The following is a 23,625-nucleotide window of genomic DNA, read 5'->3' as shown; positions in this document are numbered from 1 at the left end:
GAATTCTCAAGCTTCAATATCTACTTTTCCTCTTCTTTTTCTTGCTCAAATCTCCAACTCAAGACTCAAAAAGAAGTTTTTACTAAGAAAATCTAAATTTTTTTATGGCTGATTTTTGGGTTTTGAAAAGTTTAAACTAAGCTTTAATGGAGGAGTTAAGTGAGAGAAGGGAGAGAGAGAGGAAGGCCACGGCAATGAAGAGGAAGAAGACTTTATTTTCATTTTTTTTTATTTATGTGTATTTATCCTTATTTTGACTTAGTCAAATGAATAATTAAATGGTAATTATTTATGAAGTCATTTTGGCATCTTCATGATGATGTCATAAGTTTTTTTAATTTAATTTTCTTTTTCTTTATTTTTTCATAACTTCTTTAATTTAAATATATATTTTGAAATTTTAATTTTTTACATTTTATTGGATAATTAGGCCATTAGTCACCTCTAAGGGTGAATTGACCAATTTGCTCATTGCCGGTCTAATCCGGTTTACCAATAATACTGTATTTCTTTCGGAATCCTTATCTAATTATTTAACATACTTCTTAACTCTTTTATATGATTTTCTCATTTCCACTAGATTCGCAATAATTCTTAGGACTGCGGTGTCACAAATGTCACTTACGAAATTAGGGTTATAATTGACCTCGCAATCACTTCTCGGTACGATCACCCATCGTTGTGACTCCCGACTCATTTAAATTTTTATACTTTATTTTTTTATTTGTATTTTACCTTCTGGTAATCACTATTAATTTTTATTTAGGACTTTTCTAAGTGACTTAAATGTGGTTATAATCCTCTTAATTGTCCGGACCGACACCGGTCACTGAAATAGTGAAATGCACATGACTATGCATATAGGGGTGTTACATCACTATCGTAATCGATCCGATCTGTGCTTAAGATTTTGGAGTGAGCTGTACAAGGAATATTTTTTATCAGAGTGTATTTATAAATAGCTTGAATTTATATGAGAATGAACTTGTCGATTAATTTTTGTATTTAGATTTGTGAATTCTCTATATATACTTTAATTAGTTCTTATTGATACTTAGAGTCCCACATCGATTAGGAGTTGAGAGGTTAGATCACTTATAAGCATTAATCTCTTCTCTCTCTCTCTTCTAAAGCTGCCTTTTCAGGATAAAACCTTTCTAGATCGCTGCTAGCACCAGTCATGAAGTCAATACCTCTAAAGTGGAGCCTAACTCATGGGGTGGATATGGCACATCAATAGTTGTTATCAATTTAATAAAGACTTATAAGAGGCGTGACATTTGCAGAGTTTTTTTTTTCATTTTTTTTAAATTTGAAAATTTTAAATAGATTATAAATTATTAAGATTTGAATATACAACCCCTATATTATAAAGTAACATTTACAATAAACTAAGTTAAAAAAAGAGAAAAACTAGCAATATCTTTATGCAATTTTTAAAAATATTTTCTTTATTATTAATTTAAAGTTTTATTCTATGTAAATTGAAATCTATCTTCTAAATTGATTAATTACAGTGCTATTTTTTTTTCTGATTCTAACTTTATTTGTTATATTGATTTAAAATTTACAATAAATTAATAAAATTTTTATGTTGAATTATTTGTATTTTATTAATTCTCATATAATATAACTTAAAAAGTAAAATTAAATAAATTTTAGTAGTGAACTTTGTTTCATTTGTAAAATAAATATTAAATTACACAAAATAATTTAATAATAAAAATATCAAAATGAAGTGTTCACAAAATATAAACTATAATTTTAGTTTTTATTATTTTTGTAATATACCAAAATAAATTCCTAATTACCGCATTAAAAAAATCCATTTCATCACCATGTTCTGCCACTAAAACCCCATCATCATGAATCCATCATGTTCATCATCATAGTCCCTGGTCTGGTTCCGCTCTTTCTCTGCCACTAAGACCCCATTTCATCCCCTGCCTCGGTGCTAGGGTTTATCTAAATTCAAGATTATCTGCTTTACATTACGTTTCTATAGACGTTAGCAATCACAGCACCTTAAGTTATGGCACTTCAAGTGGCTCTCTCCGGCCCTTTTCTTCTTTCTTCTTGTTCTGCTCATAGGCTCAATCCTCTTCTCTTCTCCCAACGGCGTCGTTGCATTCCTTTCTCCCACTGGCGTTTCACTCGTATCAAATCCCGATGTTTCGCTGGTAAGTTTCATGACTCCGTTTCCTAGAAAAGAAATGCCGTTTATTTGGCGTGCTACGTTATCTAGTATCTAAAACGTAAAATTCTCAGCAACCAAACAGTGACTTAAACTCAACGCGAATTTTCTGTTTGTCTAGTTTCTTTTCCGTTGTTTGATTAATGATTGTTAAGGAAACAGAGAGAGAATTTGAGACAAGCAGAATCTTTTTTCGTTTTCTCTAAATTGTTTTATGTTTATACTGCAAAAATGTAAGAAGCCCAGCATTTATATGAGTTCATTTGATGAGGTACCAATTTTAATTTCCTTGATTTTGTTAGTCTTTTGTTTATTTATTTTTTGAATTAAGCAGCTAACCTGTTTACTTTTTAGAGTGAACTGGATTCGTTGGAGCTATAATTTGGTTCTATGATTTAAGATTGTGTATGGTAGCATTTTTAGCGTTTCCTTTTGCAATTCCAGTTGCTGCATCAGAGAATGGTGTATTTACATCTCCAGAGGTTGCAAAGTCGTTCGATTTTTCTTCAGAGGAACGGATATACAATTGGTACTCTGTTTTATGATCATACCAGTTCAATAATTTTTCCTGTCCCCCTATTTTTATATTTGTTGTGCAACTTTTGTTCTTACATTATCTTGAAGTTGTCTGTAAAATAAAGAACAATAAGAATGAAGAGAAAAGATGCTGTGAAACTGGGTGTGTGTTAAGAATAATGAATTGATAGAACTAATGAATATAGTAGATATCTAGTAGTCTTTTTATCCATCAGTCTGCAGGAATGCATTATGATTAAGCAATATGTTCAACAAAAAGTTTGTGTGCCATGCATATATTCATTTGGATCTCTTTATGGCCCCAAAGATAATGCATTTCTAAATGTTGAATATCAAATTGCTCCATTCATGTTTTCTCTAAGTATGTATTTGTTTCTGTTAAGTATGTATTTGTTTCTGTTTCCATATCTAATGGCATGCTTTCTGGTTCTGGTGTTGCTTCTTAATCTATGTTCTATAATATGATATTTTCATGTGATTTGTGGATGTTAGGTGGGAGTCCCAAGGGTATTTTAAGCCAAATTTTGAGCGGGGAAGTGATCCTTTTGTGATATCCATGCCACCTCCTAATGTTACTGGTTCACTGCATATGGGGCATGCCATGTTTGTAACTCTTGAGGTTGTGGAAATGAATTTAAGACACTAGATTCATTACTTGATTTTCATTTTATTTTTCCTGTGCCTTCTCTCTAGGCCACTTTTGTTAATGGTATACACATTGTACTGCACTAGATGTGTCATGATCACACCCTTGCCGGCACATCTTCTGTTGATTTATTAATCAAAGGTTAAGTGAGTCTGGTACTGCTATTTGCTCTTAGCACTTCTTCTCATTTTTGCCAACTTCTATTACTCCAAATAAAATATGAATGATCCTTCTTATTCTTGTTTAATTTTAATTATCTCTTCCTTCTACTTCATTTCCTTCTTTTCAGAAGAGATTTGAGCATGCAATGATACATCATCACAAAGGTTTTAGTAAATTCTTATAATGAATATGGCAGGTTTTGATTAATAGGGTAAATTACTTTTTAGTCCTTGTGTTCCACCATTTATTAACACTTTCGTCCCTCTGTTTTAGAAAAATACATTAAAACATACCTGAAGTTGCTGGTTTCAATGAGGGTATTTTGGTCTTTTCTTGAAGCATTACGGCTAAATGAACTAAAAATATATATAATGGCTAAAGTTTTTTTTTTTTTTTATGGAACTGAACCTTAGTTTTAATCTAGGTTCTTTGCATGTCAATTTAGCGAACTATTTTGGATGATTGTTAGATTATATTGATGGTTATATATCATGAATGCTTTATAATTTTATTGGCAGTTAGCATTGCAGTTTTCTGTTTCATGTTTTAAAGTTGTTGATTTATCTTCCTTCTAATTCCATGATCTTTTTTGTAGGATATCATGGTAAGATACAATCGAATGAAGGGAAGGCCAACACTGTGGCTTCCTGGGACTGACCATGCTGGTATTGCAACGCAGGTTTGCCTGCAGACTGAGAGGCTATATATTTGATGATGTTTATTGTTCAATGTGCCTTTTGGTCTAACATCGTTGCAAAATATCCATTTTTCACTGTGTGTCATCTTATTAATTTTCATTGACATCTCATAATATTATATATATTTAAAATTATTATTTAATTATTTCAGTTTTTTGCATTGTCTTTCTTGTAATAGACGATGTCAGACATTAGTGTATGATGAGCATTACATTGTTATTTTTTCATGCTTTTAAATCTTTATTGAATACAAGTTTCATCTGAAAAAATGCAAATAATTTCCTCATGCCTTTCTTTTCCCAGTTAGTTGTAGAAAAAATGCTTGCATCTGAAGGGATAAAAAGGACTGAACTGGGCAGAGAAGAGTTCATAAAACGAGTTTGGGAGTGGAAAGAGAAGTATGTATCCAACATTACTCACATAATTTCCTTTATGTAATCTTTTTCCCCACCTGAATGTGCATCACATTGCATTCTGCTCTTAATAATATCTGTGTTTGTGTAGGTTTGCTTCTTCTTCTTCTTCTTCTTCTTCTTCTTCTTCTTCTTCTTCTTCTTTTAACGCTTATGTTGTTTTTGTCTGTTGGCAATTAGGTGTTTATATTTTGTTTTTATTAAATTTGTATACCTGTCCATTTTGTCTATATGGTAGTTATGCTGTTAAGAATTAAAGAAACAAAACCTAGAGTTGATGATATTTAACTGATGAGCAGGACGTAGATCATCATATTTGCTTTATCATTTAATTACAGGGAAAACAGATCATTAAAATAAACTTAATTGGATAATGATGCATTCAGTATTAGGCTATCAGTTTACTAATATTCAAAGCTAAAATGTAGATGTTATTCCTAACAAACAAACAAATGAAGAATCTTGAAAGTTAACTTGCATCATGCTTTTTGGAAATCAAGATGCATTAAGACATGTAAACAGGTAAAAGATTTGAAAATGTCTTTATATGTCATTTGCTGAAGTCATGGTTGATCTCTTCTTATCATTTTTATTAGTTTTCTTTATTTCTTTCCCTCTCTGATGCAGCGAATGCCAAAAACATAGTGAACCTTAACTTCATTATCTTTGTAGAGAGAGTTTTGATAGTACAGAGTTGCAGTAAATGCTCCAAAACATGATTTCTTATAGTTGGGACTAGTATGTTGTTACTTATTTACTTCACCATTGCCTAGCTTAGTTTATTCTTGCTTCTTTATGTATTTTTTCCCATCCTTTGCTTGTTTATTTTTACTTTACTGAATATCTCCCCTTCTCTCTCCCCATTCTTAGGGTTATCTTATATAATAATGTTGATTCAATGTAAGTATGAGCTTCCATAATCAGAAAACCTCGTTTGTCAACCTGGTATTGTATTGGTCAATGTTCATTCCACTTCCCATATTTCTTGGTTTTTAGATCTTTTGTTATACATGTTTATTTGACCTTTTATTTCTTCAATTTGTCTTTTTTCTTTTTTTTTTTTCTTTCCTTTCTTTATTTCCTTTGGGAAGAAAAGGTAGAATTATAGAACTTTGAGTTGGAAGATTGTATAATTGCTCTTGCTTATGACTGATCTACTTTTGTTAGCATGTCCCATCACTACTTTTTATCCTTTTATGGTGTGTCTATGGATCTCTTACTTGGTTTGTCATTTCTTCAGATATGGTGGAACGATTACAAATCAGATTAAGAGACTTGGTGCTTCCTGTGATTGGACAAGAGAGCACTTTACCCTTGATGAGCAGCTAAGTCGTAAGGCAGTTTTCTAACTAGTAGAAATACAAGATTGACCAGTCTAGAAACTGTCTGTGACTGGGAGTCTTTATGATTCAAGCATTGAAATGCTAAGGGTGTTATCATTTTTTTTTCTTTATCCCTCTCCCTCACTATCTCTCTAACTTTTCCTTGTACTTGTGGCAGAAGGTCTTATATTAATCTTCATTGTCTTCCAAAATCATCTTATGAATTTGCCATTTATGTGATGTATTCTGAGACCATACCTTCAACCTTTTTCAGGAGCGGTAATTGAGGCCTTTATCAGGCTTCATGAGAAAGGTTTAATCTATCAAGGTACTGGTCTAAGTTACATTTGAACTTTTATGTAATTAGCTTATAAGGAACATTGTCCATAGCTTCAACCATTATTATTATTATTATTATTATTATTATTATTATTATTATTATTATTATTATTTATAAATACAATTATTCCAATCATCTAGTCTGAAAACTGTCATGACATATTTGCCTCTCTCTCTTTCTCACGTTTCTTCTTTATTACCTTTAGGTTCGGTAGGGATGTTGGTTTCATTGTTAATGCTAAGCAGTTGCATTCCTTTTCTTGTCTTCTGTTTCTAGGTTTTCCTGTCATTTTGTTTGATGATGCCATATGTATATTACTATGTAGGGCATTAAGAAGTTATTTTGTGATGATTAATGTTTTAGTAAATTATACTTTCTTTCAGGGTCTTACTTGGTTAATTGGTCCCCTAATCTGCAGACTGCAGTTTCAGACTTGGTATGCTATTTTTGGATTCATGAAGCTAGCAAGTGAATCTATTTTTATTACAAATAATGGAAATTAACATAAATATCCTTCATTATTTCTGCATAGGAAGTAGAATATTCTGAAGAACCCGGCACTCTATATTATATCAAGTACCGTGTAGCTGGAGGTTCAAGGTACTCATAGCAAAGTGACATGCCTTTTTTTTTTTTTTAATTTTCTAATATGTAATGTTTTCTTTAACATTAAGATGGTATTCTGTGGGCGGTGGCTTATACTTAACAGGAAATTGTTAATTAAGTTTTTCAATTGGTGGCCATAGTTACTAATTATTTAAAACGATTTTTTTTTTTTGCCTTCTTGCTTTTTGTTGCATAATTCTTTTTATTCTTTGCAGAACGTAATTATTGGCATACAATTCTAACTCTGAAGTCTTAACACTTAATCAGAATACTCAAAAGGGTGTTACAAATGTCAGCATCTCTAAAAGGAAATAGAAGTAGCAGACATAAATATTCTGAGCTTTTTCCTTAGATAGCTGAGGGCTTGTTTGTGCCAATCAAAAAGGTGATCATAGAATGGAGATGGATGAATCATTGAGGAACCAATGATATGCTGAGTAAAGACCAAAAGAAGTTTTTTTAATGTCTAATTTTTGAATTCTTCAATTTTCTACCTGGGATGTGTTTTTATCTTGGCTCTAGCCAAAATGCTTTGATTTTTGTTTTCTAGTTATTCAAATAAAGGATAGATTTATATCCATCCGTAGAATTATGTCCACCCTCTCTAGGATTTATGAATTTCACATAATATTAGAGTAAATGATGTGTAAGGTTATTACTAATTGAAAGTAAAATAAAATAACGAGGAGAAAGAAAGATACAGTAAATTATAACCTTTTGCACCATATCATGCTAAAATTGTGCAAGTAAAGAAGGAAGATGAGAGTGTTTACCTTAAGAGTACTGGCCCATTTTAAGAATGTTGAATGTATCTTCTCAGGTAGTGCATGATGCATAATAAATCAATTTGATTGTACTCAACTCAAGCAATGTTTAATTTCAATCTAGTTGGGATCAGCAATATCAATAATAGATCACAGTAGTGCTATACTTCTCAATATGCTTGGGTGACATATTTTTAACTATTTAATCAGATTTTTTTTTTTGAAAAATTTTAGTCAGAAATTAATCCTTACCCCTTATGTTGCACCAAGCTGCCAGGAATTACTCAAGCATGCACAATGATCTTTGATATTCTTATGTAGGAGTGACTTTTTGACAGTAGCAACAACTCGCCCTGAGACATTATTTGGTGATGTAGCCATTGCAGTTCATCCTAAGGTCGTCAACTTTTTATAGCATCAGCATAATAGTGCCTTAATACTTCCATAAATTTCAATTCTGTATCGTTTATGAAATGCTTCTGACTCATTTAGAATTCTTAGCATTTTGAATTGGCTGTGCAAAGTGTTTGTATTCTTTGTGATTTTCATTTTGAAAAACTCTATATACAATGGTTTAGGAAAGACATTCGCAATATCCCATCCAACATGGCAAAGTATTGAAATCCTTTTTCCCTTGGACTTATTGATGACTTTAAAATTTCTTTCCACTTACTGTAGTCTTCTCAATCATCTTTTGACAAGGGAAAAAAAAAACTGTAGTCTTCTCATCTGTGTTCCTTGTAGGAAATAAGGATTTTGAATCTAGTTAATTCAGGGTTATTTGGATGATTTTTTTTTTTTTTTTTATTATATATATATTTGGTGGTTGGGGGGAGATCCAAATGGAGATTTTTTCTTCTCTTCAACTGGGCCCATTTAGGTATGTTGCGTTTCATTTCTGTTGGCAATTTCAGCCTTTTGTGTCCAACACTTCCCTGTGTGCTATTGACCCTGTAGCATGCTTATCCGAAGGCTTTTGCTTCTTCTCTTCTGAAAACTGATTTTATTGAAATGAAGGTATGAAAATTTTGAAGGCATGTCTGCAGAGCCTTAATCACAATTAATCTAGCTCTTCTATTTGGAGTAAAGGATGAAAGGAATGTGCTATGTTTTCCTTCCTTATGGAAAAAGGAAAACACTGGTGCACTGTCTTTACAGTTTGGAAATTGGAAGTGGTTCAGATGTCACCAACATTGCCTGTGATTCAGTTGTTTGAGTGTGCACATATCTAATATATTATTTTATTTATAATGGTTATATGAGATCAATGGAAACTTATTTGGGATTTAAGTTTTGAAAACACAATGTTTTGGATGATATGCAGGATGATCGTTATTCTATGTATATTGGAAGGATGGCAATTGTACCTATGACATATGGTCGTCTTGTTCCTATTATATCTGACAGGGTAAAACCATCCATCTACTTTTTAACATTTGTTGCATTTAACATAATTGTTTAATATTAGTTCAGTGCCAACTTTTTTTGAACTGCATGTGTTGCATTGCATTGATACCAAAAGTAGACAATTTGACATTTGGAATAACAAAATTAAACAAGATGGTAATGAATGAAGCATGAAGCAAACGTTGAAGATGAAAATTGTAGCTAGCATGAACTCTACTCAACTCGACTAAGTCTTAATCCTAAAGTAGTTCAAGTTTTGCTATCATGAAAAGAAGGATTACTTTAGTATTCAACTTGCTCTCTTTTTTTTTTTTCAATAAATAAATAAAATTTCATTCAAAGAAAGAGAAGAACTGGTACAAGGAGGATAAAAATTCCTTCAAAAAAAAAAATGAGAAGGCAAATAAAAGCTGAATTTTTTTTGAGAACAAGGCATGCCAACTGAAAAACTTCTCGAAAAGAAATGCATACCTTGTCTTTCATTAAGCTGTTGTGTCCAATGTGCATTGTGTGTGCATGTGTCATGTTGTGTTGATGTAGTCACTTCAAGGGAAGTAGTTTCATTCATGCATTATGTGTTACATATTGCCTTAGAAAGCTTTTGCATTTATTGCATTCCTTCAAAATAACCCTAGTCAATTTTGACTTGACCATCAAACTGCAGAATGAATGTATTCTGTTGTCTATATCACTCATTAGGTACAAGAATACACTTCTACCTAAGCCTTTGAAACTCTTTAAACACATCTTTGTTAGTTTTTCTGTCTGTGTATCATTTCATTTCCCATAATCCATTTGAAATAATTTGAGGAAAAATAACCAGATGGCTGTTTTGGCAGAATGTTGATAAAGACTTTGGGACTGGTGTCTTGAAGATAAGCCCCGGACATGATCATAATGATTACTTTCTTGCTAGGAAGCTTGGTCTTCCAATACTTAATGTGATGAATAAAGATGGGACCCTTAATGAGGTTGCTGGATTGTACTGGTAAGTGTATAAAATAATATTATTAATTTGTTGAAGAATTATTGCTTAAGAGAAAATATTTATAAATGTGTAACATATGGCATCAACTCTTGGAATTTTAGTGGTCTGGATCGATTTGAGGCACGGAAGAAACTGTGGTCAGAACTTGAGGAGACAGGTTTGGCTGTGAAAAAGGAGCCTCACACTTTACGAGTTCCCAGATCACAGCGTGGTGGAGAAGTGCGTAAATGTTGCCTTTCATCTCATGTGTGCCATTCCGTAGTATTGAGTATTAAATTTTTGGGAATGAATGCCTCTTCCTTCACCAGGGATGTGATGGTTTTTCACCCTGCTTTTAGGTAATAGAACCATTGGTGAGTAAGCAGTGGTTTGTAGCCATGGAGCCTTTGGCTGAGAAGGCACTTTGTGCAGTTGAAAAAGGAGAATTAACCATTCTGCCTGACAGATTTTTGAAGGTATGTGAGATTAAAGAGAACGCTTTATTACTTTGTGCATTTGACTCCTAAGTATGCAAGTTGACTTTCTTCGCCGTGTTCTTGTTTCACTTTTTATTGACACTTCACATTTCTCTGAGCCATATATCTTTATAACTTCAAACTTGTGAGGTGGCTTCATACTTTTGAATATTGCTTCATTTTGGCCATTATTCATGCCAATGCAGATTGATTTTGAACGCCAAACAATATAACCTGAGCAACTTCATGATATTTGTTTCTGCCAACCCACCTTGATTGTTTTCTTTGGAACAAAAGATACTATTTTGTCATTCTTGGTATTAAGTGCTTTGCTTACATCTTTCTTTTGATGACAGATTTATAATCACTGGCTATCAAACATTAAGGATTGGTGTATAAGCAGACAACTATGGTGGGGACACCGCATACCTGTTTGGTACATTGAGGGAAAGAACTGTGAAGAAGATTATATAGTTGCTAGGAATGCTGATGAAGCCCTTGAGAAGGCTCATAAGAAGTATGGAAAAGATGTAGTAATATATCAAGATACAGATGTTCTTGACACATGGTTTTCAAGGTATGTTTCTCCAATCATTACCAATCATTAGCCTCTTTCCATTATGCTTTAGTTTTAGAGAAAAGATGGAAGATTTGGGCAACAACTTGTGCTCCTATGCAAATGCCTACAGGATTAGCAGCAATAATTCATGATCAGGTTCAAGATAAGTAGCTAAAAGAAAGAGGCCAATGATTGGTATCTTCTGTGTATATTCTCCTTAATCTCATAAAATTGAATGCATGTTAAGAGAGAAGTTAGAATCTTCTATCACTTTTACAGTATATAATTTTGTAGCTCATGGTTGATTCCACTAGGTAAATTGCTTAAACAATGAAATCACTACTTGGAAATGAAGTGATCTTCCCATTTTCTTAGCCTCATATTATTTAACTTCTCTGCTCAGTGCCTTGTGGCCTTTTAGTACTCTTGGGTGGCCGGATGTATCATCAGAGGATTTTAAGAAGTTTTATCCAACAACAATGCTTGAAACTGGGTATGTGCTTCCCCTGCTGGCTCCTGAGTCCTGCCACATTCAATTGTTGATTTGTTTTCTATCATATGGATATGCCATTACTGTGGAATCATTTAATGTGGAAGTGAGTCACATTTAAGATATTGTAATGGCACTGATGCCTTTTATCTCAGCTGGGTTATGGATAGTTTTAGTATAAATGATGGGTATTTGGTTTTGAGAATGTTGGACGGTGACTTCCCATCCTTTATCTTGATTATTTAAGAATTTAAATTTAAATTTACATTCAAGCAGCTGATATGATAGGCAATTTTATTTCTTTAATTGTAGAAAGTTTGCAAATCAATGTAGCAAGGGTTGTCCACGCAACATTGATCAGTTATTCTAAGGTGGCTCTCACTGTTTCGTCTTCTTTCTCTCAGCATTCTTGATCCATGTGGGGACTGAACATATAAAAAGCTATGCATCTGACTTTTTTGTTGATGGTTTGCATCTTTATATATAATAATAATTAATGGTAAATATGAGCATCTCGAGAATAAATGGTAAAAAATGGAACACAGAGGAATTTGGAAGTTGCATCATTCATTATAGGATATATTATTGTCCTCAATTTTTTTGTCTTAATCAGTGTATTGTTTGTGCCCTAAAATTATATGACTAAAGGATGTATATCAAATAGTAAAACTGCTGACCTGGCTTCTGGTCTCACTAACAAGATGACTGCCTTTTATGTACAAGACAGAATTTTCAATGCTATGAAATTCTCAAAGTTTTTATTGATGCTTAAATGTATACCTTTACTTTCCTCAGCTTCCTTTCATTTATTTTGTTATTCCATAATTACTGGCATTGATGCTTCTGTGTTTGGACAGGCATGACATTTTGTTCTTCTGGGTGGCAAGGATGGTCATGATGGGAATTGAGTTCACTGGGACTGTGCCATTTTCATATGTTTATCTTCATGGACTTATCCGGGACTCACAAGTGAGCGCTACTCTAAATTTGTCTACATGCATCTACAATCCTAAATATCCTTATAAAACTATGTACAAACAGTTCATGCACAGTGAGGGTAAATATTTATATGCAAATTTATGGCTTACAGTTATACTGAATCCTGTGTTATATCTTCAGGGACGAAAAATGTCTAAAACGCTGGGGAATGTAATAGATCCCCTTGATACAATCAGGGATTTTGGCACTGATGCTTTACGATTTACTCTTGCTTTAGGAACTGCTGGGCAGGTTTGTTTTCTTTTCTTATGAGCTAAAAACTGCTGCCTCAAGACTACATGGCAACATCTTAATGAGGGACTGAAGCTGCTAAGTGCCTTTTGCATGTAGAATTGTAGATGGTTTCTAGCTTAGAAAAGATGTATTGAGTAATGTAGATGCTCTTTTTATCCAGGACCTTAACTTGTCTACTGAGAGATTGACTGCCAACAAAGCCTTCACTAACAAACTATGGAATGCTGGCAAGTTTGTGTTGCAAAATTTCCCTAGTCAAGCTGATACATATGCTTGGGAAACTATGCTGGCTTATAAGGTTTGTTTATCAGTCCTCACCATTTAGATAGGATATGCCTGTGCTTAAGGTACATATTCCTTTGTTCCTTGAACTAAAGAAACTTATTTCCCTTTTAGTTTGACAAAGAGGAGTCCTTGCTCCAGCTACCTTTACCTGAATGCTGGGTGGTAAGAATATAGTTTCATTCATTTTCTGCATTGCCAGTTCATGATATATCCCTGTAGTTATTCAAACAACCATTCTTTACTTTTTAGGTCTCAAAACTTCATATACTTATCGACGAAGTCACTACAAGCTATGATAAGTTCTTCTTTGGAGATGTTGGAAGAGAAACCTATGATTTCTTCTGGAGTGATTTTGCCGATTGGTTTGTTATTTCTTTTTACTGCATATGAGTTCCATGTATCTTTCTGCAGATTTTAATTTTCTGATCACAAATATGATGCTTTTATTCTTACAAGGATATTACCTTCTGGATTTTCTTTTTTTTTTTTTCCGCATTTCATCCATAGAATTCCCCTTTGTGGAAAGGGAGTCTAGCAGAAGTGAACAGTTAATATATTAACGTTATGGTTGGAAGAGGAGAAAATGGAGAAAAGAAATAAGAGGGAAATTATAAGAGAATGCAACTTTTCCCTATTTGGGAAGTAGAGACAAAGTAAGGGAAAGTGAACCAAAATTCGTTCCCCCCATTTCTTTTCCCCTACCCTTTACATTTTGGTAATAACAGCAAGTGTAAGGGCATTGTCAATGAGAGCCACTTTACTGACAGGTTCTTTAACCAAAAGGCTTGAGGTTCAGTGATTAATGATAATTTTTTGAATGTGTTATGACTAAGTAGTTAGTGAATGATATAAATAGCCCTTTGCATTGTTATCAACAGGGACTCAATCCAATTTATCCACGGTGGGTACTTTCTCTTTCTCCTTTACGAATGTAATCATGAAAGATCTCAAATCCTCCCTCAATGCATTGTTATCAGCAGAAAATCAGTCCAATTTACCTTTCAGCACATTAAATCTTTCCTCTATTGAATTAAATTTCCCATCCACATTCTCCTGCATAACCCTAATTCTTTCTTCCAATTCAGCAACCCTAAACAACTCGGAACTAACCACCATAGACCCCCTAGATTAGTCTTTATTGAGATAGTAAGGCAGTAAAACCCAAGAACTTCAAGAACGGGGTTTTAGTATGATATGGAGTTTCAAGAATTTCAAGAAACAAAGAAATCAAGAAAGAACATAGATCTAATTCTCGGAAAGCAGAAATTTTAAGGAAGAAAGAAGATTTCAAGAAATTGAAGAAAATATGAATTCCCACCAAAACCCTAACTTTAGTGTTTGTACCTTAAAGAAAAGAACTGACAGGAATAATAAAGAAGGAAGAAGAAATAAAGGGAAGAAAGGGAAGAAATTTTAGGGAAGGAGGAAGAAGAAATAGAGGAAGAAGAAGGAGAAGAAGAAGAAGAAGAATAGAAAGAAGACAAAGATCTCAGAGAAGAAGAAGGAGAATTGGAGGAAAGAAGAGAGGAAGAGAGAAGAATAGAAGGAACCTGGTATTTGGGAAGAGTAATCTGCCATAAATGTTGTCCATTGATCTAACAGCTCTAATACCAGTTTGTTACATAGCAAAATCTCAGAACACCATAACACCAGAATTAGAAGAAGAAGAAGAAGAAGAAGAAGAAGAGAGAGAGAGAGAGAGAGAGAGAGAGAGAGAACAATTAGAGAGAGGAAATAACTGTTGTATTGTTGATTTGATGATGATTCCTATCAATTACAATGCAAATGGCTATTTATATCATTCACTAACTACTTAGTCATAACATTTCCATGTTAAATTCGGAGAGAGTGTCGGTCAAATTATAATTTAATTCATTTTTAATTTGAGCTTATATTAGTGATTAGATTACTTTATACATCAAAATGACTAGTCGATTTAATGTTGCAACTCAACCACTTATATATTACCCTTTTACTTCATATCTTTTTGATGTGGGATTCCTAACACTCCCCCCTCAAGTGCAATCACATAATTATTACTTGACAATTAGTTAGTATTTTAACCCAATACGGGTCCAATTATACAGCTTTATGGGCGGCTAAAACCCACAATTCAGTCCGGACTCTGACACCAGTTTGTTACATAGCAAAATCTCAAAACACCATAACACCAGAAGAAGAGAGAGAGAGAGAGGGAACAATTAGAGAGAGGAAATAACTGTTGTATTGTTGATTTGATTATGATTCCTATCAATTACAATGCAAAGGGCTATTTATATCATTCACTAACTACTTAGTCATAACAGAATGCTGGATTGTAGCCACCATCATTTGAGTTGAAATATTGCAACTTTTTCAACCAAACGTTATTAGGTGGCTGTAGTGCTAAAGAGCTGCCACTATTCTCCAGTTGCCCAACTAAACAAGCACTGCATAATATGCTTTCTGAATTGAGCTTTCCACCTGTCTTAAATGTTTTGCATTATTGGTTTAGAATCTTTTAGGTGTTACTATGGTCTCATGCTTTCAATTTTGCCAGGTACATAGAAGCCAGTAAAGCTCGACTCTACCACTCTGGACCTGGAGGTGATTTAGTTGCACCAGTGGCACAGGCAGTTCTATTATATGTTTTTGAAAATGTATTGAAGTTGCTGCATCCATTTATGCCATTTGTTACTGAAGAATTGTGGCAGGTAATTGTTTCCTACTATTTACATATTGCAAGTCCTATTGATTGTGGCCTAATCTTTTTATCAAAGTTTTCTTGGAGCATTTCTGCTCATACATTTCCTATTGCAATAAGATTGTACTCATCTTTTGGTTGCCCCAGCCCACCTTGCCATGGCTCTCTCTCTTTCTCTCTCTTGCCCTCTATGCTTTCTTAGCATAGTCATATTATAGATTTAGATTTTAGGTAACTTAATTATTGTTTTGCATTCAATTTTTTTTTTCTTTCAAGTTTTTTTATGTTAAATGGAAACTTCATTCTATGACATGATATTAAATTTGTGCAGGAAATGCTTTAATAAAAAAAAAAACTTGGTTTACATACTTCCTTGTACATATCTATAATGGGTCCGTTTTCTTCTAGATGTGTGGATAAACTGTTCTTTTTTTTTTTTTAATTGTTTTCAACTTCTTATAATTGTCTCCCCTCTGCTTACCCTTATTTGCCCTCCATCAGAACTTGTTCTCAAGTAATTGCCAGCAACTCTTCTTCCCATGTGGCCCGACCGTCCACACTTGGGCAGAATACAAAAGGGTTGCTTTCTTTAATCTATTGAATTCCTGGGATCTTCTATTATTGAATGAAGGGCTCTAGTTCAAAATTACATTGTGCTACATTGCTACTCGACAAATTTTGTACATGTCTTTTATTTGATGCAGATATATGGATTCTTAAGACTGATCAATTTATAAACAGGCACTCCCCAAAAGGAAAGAAGCTCTTATGGTATCCTCTTGGCCTAAGATATCACTTCCACAAAACGCCAACTCAATAAAAAAGTTCGAAAATTTCCAAGCATTGGTGAGTTCACAACCTTGCTTTGTTTCCTTCCTGACAGCTTTACAATCCACATGCACCCTATCATATTTTGATATTATAGTTATCATTTCTTTTTTCTTCTTTAATCAATGAATTCCTTTTCATTTGCTAATCAGACTAGAGCAATCCGGAATGCTCGAGCGGAATACTCTGTTGAGCCAGCTAAACGCATATCTGCATCTATAGTTGCAAGTGAAGATGTCATCCAGTATATATCTGTAAGTTTGTTAATTTTCATTGTGTCCCATTATGGGTGAATGCAAGTAATTCTATGCTAGCCAGAACTCTAAGCTGAATAGTATATCATAAATGTAAATACAATTGCTTGATTGGTGATGTATATTGAGCAAGTGAGGAAAATCTGTATTATTCATCATGAAGCATCAGTAGAGTGTAAACAGAACAAAAACTTTAAAGTGAGACTCCTAAACGGTGTCGATGAGTGCAGCAACAGCTGATTCTCTTTGAAACTGCTGGATGAGCACCACCGCAAGGAAGCTTGCAAATTAAGTTCCTTGACCTTCCTTTGTTTACTCACTTACCTCAAATCCTAACATTCCAATAAAGGATTTTCATAAGAAAATCTAATTCCTCCTAGTCTCTTGCCTGTTTCAGCTATATTACACATGATTTTGTAATTTAGATTAAATCAAGCTTTTATGGACTGAGCCTAACTTAGCCAAGCTCAACCAAATGTTAATTGGACCCCATTTTCTTGACAAAACTCAATCCCATCAATAGGCTCACATAAAGCTCAGCCAAAAGTTTTCAGGCTGAACAAATCAAGTTTTGGATTAGCTCAACCCTATTAACAGTCCTAAAAGAACCGACCAGGCAAGAAAACATGTATTTGATAGTACATTATGATCTTTGTGTACACCCTTTACCTTTGACCTTTCTTCATTATTGGTTATATACCTATGTTACTTCATGTTTACGCTGCTTCAAACAGATATCAAGTCAAGGTGATTGAATGGCAGACTTGTTCACTAGATAGCATCTCAATTTGTTGAACTTGTGAATGTGTACTTTAATTATGTTCGTAAGTCCAACCTTTGTTGGTGCAGAAAGAGAAGGAAGTTTTAGCTCTTCTATCCCGTCTAGATCTGCAAAATGTTCATTTCACAGATTCTCCTCCAGGTATGTTTACTTCCAAATCACTTTTGCCTCTCTTTGTTCTTTTCTTTTTTTTTTTTTTATGGTTTTTGATTTCTTTGGGAAATGCTCTAGAGACATTGACATTCTTTTGATGTTTTGGCTTGTGTTCATTGCTATTTGTCACATCTCTTATTTGTGGGCTGTCAAACTCTTTATTCTGGTGGATCTAATTGGACTCACACATCAGGGGATGCCAACCAATCAGTCCATCTTGTTGCCAGTGAGGGACTAGAGGCATATCTTCCCCTTGCTGATATGGTTGATATATCAGCTGAAGTTGACCGCCTTTCCAAGCGCCTTTCCAAGATGCAAAGAGAGTATGAAGGGCTTGTAGCTCGCCTCAATTCTCCAAAAGTAAACTTCTACTCCTACCTATACTTGAATTTTATGTTTCCATGAAAGTGTTATTTATGATCACGAATTCCAACTGTCAGCATTAGCAAGTTTTGGCAACATTATATTCTGATGTACCAAATAAACTAAAAAGGTAGGAGATTATGATTTATACAAGTCTTAAATTTTCAGAATACATAAATGTAGACCTGTCAGTTGGGCCAGTTAAGATTAGTCTGTAGGGGGTTAATTTAAATTTTTACCAACAATCGACCTGGATGTTATTGCATACATGCACCATACAGATTTCATAAAGTAGAATGAGGACCAAAATATGATGTTGCTGCACTTCTAGATTGTGGAACTTTCTAAGGAGGCTTAACATATTGTGGAACTTTCTAAGGAGGCTTAACATATTGAAGTTCTGTTGCTGGTCCTTGATTTGGATTTGTCTAGTGTTTATGTCATTATTGGAAAAGTATTAGAGAAAATGTAGGAGTGGTGCCAATTGAAGATAAGTTGAGAGAAGGGAGATTAAGGTGGTTTGGTCATGTGAAGCGTAGACATACGGAGGCTCCAGTTAGACAAGTAAAGCACATTAGGTTAGAGGATAGAAAGAAAAAAAGGGGTAGACCTAAATTGACTTGGAGGAGAGTAATACAACATGACTTAGAAGTATTACACATTTCTGAGGATTTAACCCAAAATCGTTCAGAGTGGAAAAAGCGAATTCATATAGCCGACCCTAAATTTTTGGGATAAAGGCTTAGTTGAGTTGAGTTGAGTTGAGTTTTTATGTCATTATTGGAGTCAATTTAGCAGAAGAGTTATTTGACTGAGGTTGCACTACTAAAGCCAAACAATGGATGTCTTAGCGATCCTTTTATACAATTTAAGTTTCATAATATTCACACTATCGAGTGTGTGCTAAATAAACATTGGAGATAGTGAAGATCTTGAAGCTGCATCTCTTTCTCAAAAAGAAGGGATTGCTGAGACTTATTTATATAGATTTTGTGTGGTTCAGCATTAAATTCTTCACATCTTCATTCTTGATGTTATATATAAAGTAGGAACTGGTGAATTCCCATTCTATTTTACATGTTATGGCTCTTTATGCATGCTCTTGTGCATATGTAAACGATCTGTCTCCCTCTGCAGTTTGTAGAGAAAGCTCCTGAGGATGTTGTTTGTGGGGTTCAAGAAAAAGCTGCAGAAGCAGAAGAGAAGATAAACCTCACGAAGAACCGTTTGTCTTTCCTCAAATCTTCAGTCTCGGTATCTCAATAGCATTTAATAGTGCTGGGCTGCATTTTGTTCTAAAAGTATTGAACAAATTCCTTTGAGTCTCTCATTGTGGAATCCATACATTCCACTCAATAACAATGGCGATCATTATCTTTGTGGCTACTAATGACCATTTGGAGAAAATGCAGGAGACCAGGGCATTCCTATATTAATGAAAGAGTTGCATCATAAAGAAAATTAGCATGCCTCTGATTCCTGTCATGCCATGTACAGTTTTAATCGGCAGCATTTTTCTTGTAATCTTTGTCTTCCTTTATTGTGCAACTTTGTATACCAGTTTATAATAACAGTAGTTAAGAGGCAGCCAAGTCGGATGTACATGCTAGTTGGTGGGGTCAATTCACCCCACTCATGACTCAACTTAAACAAAAAAAAAAACAAAACTCCTTAATATATATTGAATTACCCATGTTTGGCCGCAAATCCTTATTTGATAATGATGCATAGTGGTAATTCAAATAAAAGGACTTCAAGTACAATAAAAAGACTTCACATTTATGTGGGCAAATTAAGAGGGGAACAAAGATGAAAAAGAAACAACTGTACAATTCTTGAGAAGAAACATTTTTATAATCTTCACAAATTTTGGGCCTTACCACTAATGTGTTGGCAGTTAGTACCATACTTAGTAGCATATCTTTGACCCATATTTGAAAGTAGCATCTCTAAGAGATCGGGTGGATCAAGGGCGACTTGGCGAATAAAATCATATCTAATAGCATGCCTTTGACAGGTGGCAGAATCAGTGAAGAAACAAAAACAATGCAGAAAGGCAGTGAAAGGGGCAAAATGGGGAGAATAAGGGCTGAACCGCTAAAGCACTGTAAAAAAATTGGGTGCTGCTATTTTTGCACCCGACATGACGCTCATGAAGTGGTGATGAATTTCTTATTTTAAAAAATAAAGGAAGAAGACTAGGGTTAGAATGGTCAATTTATAAACATTAACAAACTCCTTGTGTCTTGGTAGAATTCATGTCCAGTTTGAAAACAAACACTCCACTAATTTGTTTCATGCAAAACCCTAACACCACTTCTACTATATAAGTCTTCATTCCATTCTATTTCACGATCTCAATATAAACACCTTCCGTATTCTGTCTCCTCTCACAAAGCAAAAAGGTACGGTTCTTCCACCACAATTTAGATGATTCATGTGGGAGCTTTATGATAATTTCTTATTAAAATTTTCATTTGGAGAAATGCATGTGCATGAGCATACCCTTGTTGGTGTTGTCGATGATGCCTATTATTATAGTCATATCCTGCTTGGATTCAATATATTTTTACATATTTGTATTCAGTTTCGATGTAATTTTCACACCACGAGAATGAAAAAATCGGTATTTAGATATATACCACCACCTAATCATATCGAAATTCCTTTTTTGGTTGTTTAATGCTTTGTTTTTTTATAGAAAAGAAATCAACGAAAATATTGTCATGGTTAGTTTTGCAGTTAAAAATGGATTCAGGAGTCAAGAATGCAACAGTGATAAAGGTGATTGGAAGGACAGGATCAAGAGGGCAGGTGACTCAGGTAAGAGTTGAATTTATGGATCAGTCTAAGCGTCAAATTACAAGAAATGTTAAGGGTCCTGTCAGAGTTGGCGATGTCCTTACCCTGCTCGAGTCTGAAAGGGAGGCTAGGAGGCTTCGCTGATAGATGTTGCTTCCTCTCCTCATTGGTCTTCTCTTCTGCCTCTTATCAATAAAATAATCTGATTTAGTTTTTGCTTATGCAAATTCTAACTTCTAAAACATATTCCTATCAGTTTTATGTGGTTGTTTTATTCTTTGCCCACTTTTTTTATCATTCAATGGAATTTTGGCTCAGAATAATACGAATTATTCTATCATTTATGATTGATGGCATAACTTAATTATTTCATGTGTTTTTATTTATTTAATATTTATTCTAAGTGTTTACTTTAGGAGTTTAGAACAATCCATACTCATATCCCAAATTGAAAGACATGACATCACAAACTATCCGTTCTAATTTAATTAGTCCATTCCACCTTCAAGGTCACAGGCTATCAACAGTTTTGAAAATAGTTTCCGTCATAGGACATTTTCTCTTCTTGTAGTTTGTTCACCAATAAATGCTATCGCTACAAGATCCTGGCTAAAATCAACAAAACATAGTGCTGGCATCAAAATCATACGAGCAGCAAGGCTTCAATTCTTTAGAAATCATCTCATTGTAAAGGTGAAAAGCTCTTGTCTTATCACCGTTCTCAAAGTGGCCAATGATCAGTGCCTCGTAGATCTCCTCATTTGGGTCTAGCCATCAAGGGAACCAACTTTCATAATTCTCAAGTACTTTTCCGCTTGATCTAGGAGCAACTCCTCTCTCCATCATCTTTTCACAGTAACTCGGTCATCTTCTCTAAATCATCTTCAAACCCATGTTTTCCATTTCCTCAAACAAATGATTTGCTTCTTCAAGTTTTTCTCCATTATAATAAGCACCTACAGATGAAGTATACACAAATGAATTTGCACTGAAACCTCGCTTAAGCATTTTCTCGTAGACCTCCATTGCTGAGTCCAAATTTCCAAGCCTCACTTCAGCATAAACAATAAAAGAGTAAGCAATGGCATCAAGAATCATATTCTTCTGTAGCATCAAATTCAATAAGGCCTTTAGCAACTTCAATTTTTTCCTTCCTCTAAAATACTAAAGACCAGACAAGCATTAACATTCACTAAAGGGGGGCATCTCTTTCCATGGACTTATCCAATATGTCCACATATGTCTGTCACTTCCCATAAAGCATTGGTCATGATTCTGATTGTAGCTTCATTTGGATAAATTATTCTCTGAATCATATGCTCATAAATCTTCCAGACCAAGGGGCTTTTTTAAGATTTTTGAACCGCATGAATCAAAACGTTTAAACTTGTTAGGCACACAGAGAGCCTATGCTCTTCCAAGTAGCAGCAAACTTCAAAGCCAACCTCAAACAGTCTTAATTTAGCAAAAGCCTGAACCAACAAGTTAAATACCAGTGGACTTGAGATGGTGATCTTATATCTACTAAGGAATCCACAACTAAAAATTTTGAAAAATCTCCTACACTTTTCTTCAAAACTGATTCAAGCAATGCTTGAGCATCCATAAACAGTTGCGCTCGAATTAATATATTACCTTGAGGCAGTAAGTTTGAACCTCATGGACAAAGTTCTTCCTCCAAGCTGACCAGTGGAAGAAACCTAGTGCCTTTTTTGCATCATTTGGTTCCTTCAATTCCAGCAATACATTTCCAACAAGCAAGCCATTAAAGCTCAACAGAATCAAAATTTTTACTCAAGTGTCCCAGCTATTGCCTCTCCTTAATGAATCACCTATGGCACTACAATTGCATTTGCATTATTAGTAAGCAATCGATTTACCAGTAACCGAGGAGTATATAGACAAGAATTGCCAGAATTCTTGACCGACCTTGAGAGCTAGATGGAACAATTTGATGCAATAAAGCCATGATCCTCGCATAGTTTGACCTATTGAATCAGAACAAAAGTTTGGATAGTGCAAGAATGAGACAAATATTAGGATAATACATCTCAGCATTATGTTGTTACAGTTGCTTAAAAATTTCGAGTACGAGCTGGTAACACTACCTTGAGAAAACATTACAAAAGCTGCAGCATTCTGTCACTGTAACTAACATATAAACAGAAACATCATAGTTCAGCATCCAGCTAGACAAAACTGCAATAGTAAGATCAAGTGCAACCCACATAGCATTTCTCTTTCCTTAACTATTATGCTACACACCAGCCTAAATAACATAACCAAACAGTTGATTTCAATATCAGTACAATATCAGTTAAATTTATAAAAGCATTCACTGGATGATAAAAGTGATCAATGGTTAGTACATCAGTAAATTGGATTATTGGGTAAACAAACATTCCCATAAGAAACCAAAATTCTATGGTTCGCAAATTTGGAGATAGGCAACAAAGTAGCCATGCTCATAACTGTACAAGCACCAAGAGAGATAAAGAGGGAGAGTACCGCGTAAGCAAGCACTGTGAATGTTTGATTTGTGCCTCATTACCCAGTTTCTAATTTGAGACTTGCTAAAACAGGATGGAGAGCATGAAAGATTGAAGGCAAATGGCATTCTTTAGTTCCTAAAACTTTTTATTTTTTAAATTGAGTTTTCATA

At 34.2% G+C, this 23,625-nt stretch overlaps 2 protein-coding genes and 1 pseudogene across 4 annotated transcripts; 2 read left to right on the top strand and 1 right to left on the bottom strand.

Annotated features, from left to right (window-relative positions):
* The first annotated feature begins 1,849 nt into the window (after positions 1–1,849).
* LOC110635602 (valine--tRNA ligase, chloroplastic/mitochondrial 2) lies at positions 1,850–19,854 on the top strand. 2 transcript variants are annotated; one of them, XM_021785001.2, is made up of 27 exons: positions 1,850–2,180; positions 2,639–2,723; positions 3,224–3,350; positions 4,135–4,218; positions 4,541–4,635; positions 5,891–5,982; positions 6,247–6,300; positions 6,696–6,748; positions 6,845–6,912; positions 8,004–8,079; positions 9,007–9,090; positions 9,929–10,077; positions 10,179–10,296; positions 10,416–10,532; positions 10,889–11,109; positions 11,495–11,584; positions 12,439–12,550; positions 12,701–12,811; positions 12,975–13,112; positions 13,211–13,261; positions 13,349–13,461; positions 15,639–15,792; positions 16,524–16,628; positions 16,763–16,864; positions 17,714–17,786; positions 17,992–18,158; positions 19,299–19,854. In XM_021785001.2, the coding sequence occupies exons 1-27, from the start codon at positions 2,033–2,035 to the stop codon at positions 19,425–19,427; spliced, it is 2,916 nt and encodes a 971-aa protein (XP_021640693.2). In that variant the 5' UTR covers positions 1,850–2,032; the 3' UTR covers positions 19,428–19,854. The 2 variants fall into 2 exon arrangements, with proteins under 2 accessions (XP_021640693.2, XP_021640696.2); XM_021785004.2 differs by lacking the exons at positions 1,850–2,180; positions 2,639–2,723; positions 3,224–3,350 and having other exon boundaries at positions 4,168–4,218; positions 5,891–5,974.
* Positions 19,855–20,076: 222 nt separating this feature from the next.
* LOC110635603 (40S ribosomal protein S28-1) lies at positions 20,077–21,307 on the top strand. Of its 2 annotated transcripts, none has more exons than XM_021785006.2 (2): positions 20,077–20,566; positions 20,904–21,307. In XM_021785006.2, exon 2 carries the CDS (start codon positions 20,910–20,912, stop codon positions 21,105–21,107), a length of 198 nt encoding a protein of 65 aa, XP_021640698.1. In that variant the 5' UTR covers positions 20,077–20,566; positions 20,904–20,909; the 3' UTR covers positions 21,108–21,307. The 2 variants fall into 2 exon arrangements, with proteins under 2 accessions (XP_021640698.1, XP_021640697.1); XM_021785005.2 differs by having other exon boundaries at positions 20,078–20,566; positions 20,896–21,307.
* Positions 21,308–21,554: 247 nt separating this feature from the next.
* Positions 21,555–22,932, bottom strand: LOC110635626 (pentatricopeptide repeat-containing protein At1g66345, mitochondrial-like; annotated as a pseudogene).
* Positions 22,933–23,625: the final 693 nt, after the last annotated feature.

This window comes from Hevea brasiliensis, chromosome 16, assembly GCF_030052815.1.
Source record: "Hevea brasiliensis isolate MT/VB/25A 57/8 chromosome 16, ASM3005281v1, whole genome shotgun sequence".
Lineage (NCBI taxonomy): Eukaryota > Viridiplantae > Streptophyta > Magnoliopsida > Malpighiales > Euphorbiaceae > Hevea > Hevea brasiliensis.
This window is presented reverse-complemented; position numbering and strand designations above follow the sequence as displayed.

What these genes read in the sequence shown, in the direction of transcription:
- LOC110635602 (XM_021785001.2), top strand. Translation starts at nt 2,033, where the DNA reads ATGGCACTTCAAGTGGCTCTCTCCGGCCCTTTTCTTCTTTCTTCTTGT. An exon ending in GAGGTTGCTGGATTGTACTG is followed by an intron (nt 10,078 to 10,178) that starts GTAAGTGTATAA and finishes TTGGAATTTTAG; the next exon opens with TGGTCTGGATCGATTTGAGG. An exon ending in CTTTAGGAACTGCTGGGCAG is followed by an intron (nt 12,812 to 12,974) that starts GTTTGTTTTCTT and finishes CTTTTTATCCAG; the next exon opens with GACCTTAACTTGTCTACTGA.
- LOC110635603 (XM_021785006.2), top strand. Translation starts at nt 20,910, where the DNA reads ATGGATTCAGGAGTCAAGAATGCAACAGTGATAAAGGTGATTGGAAGG.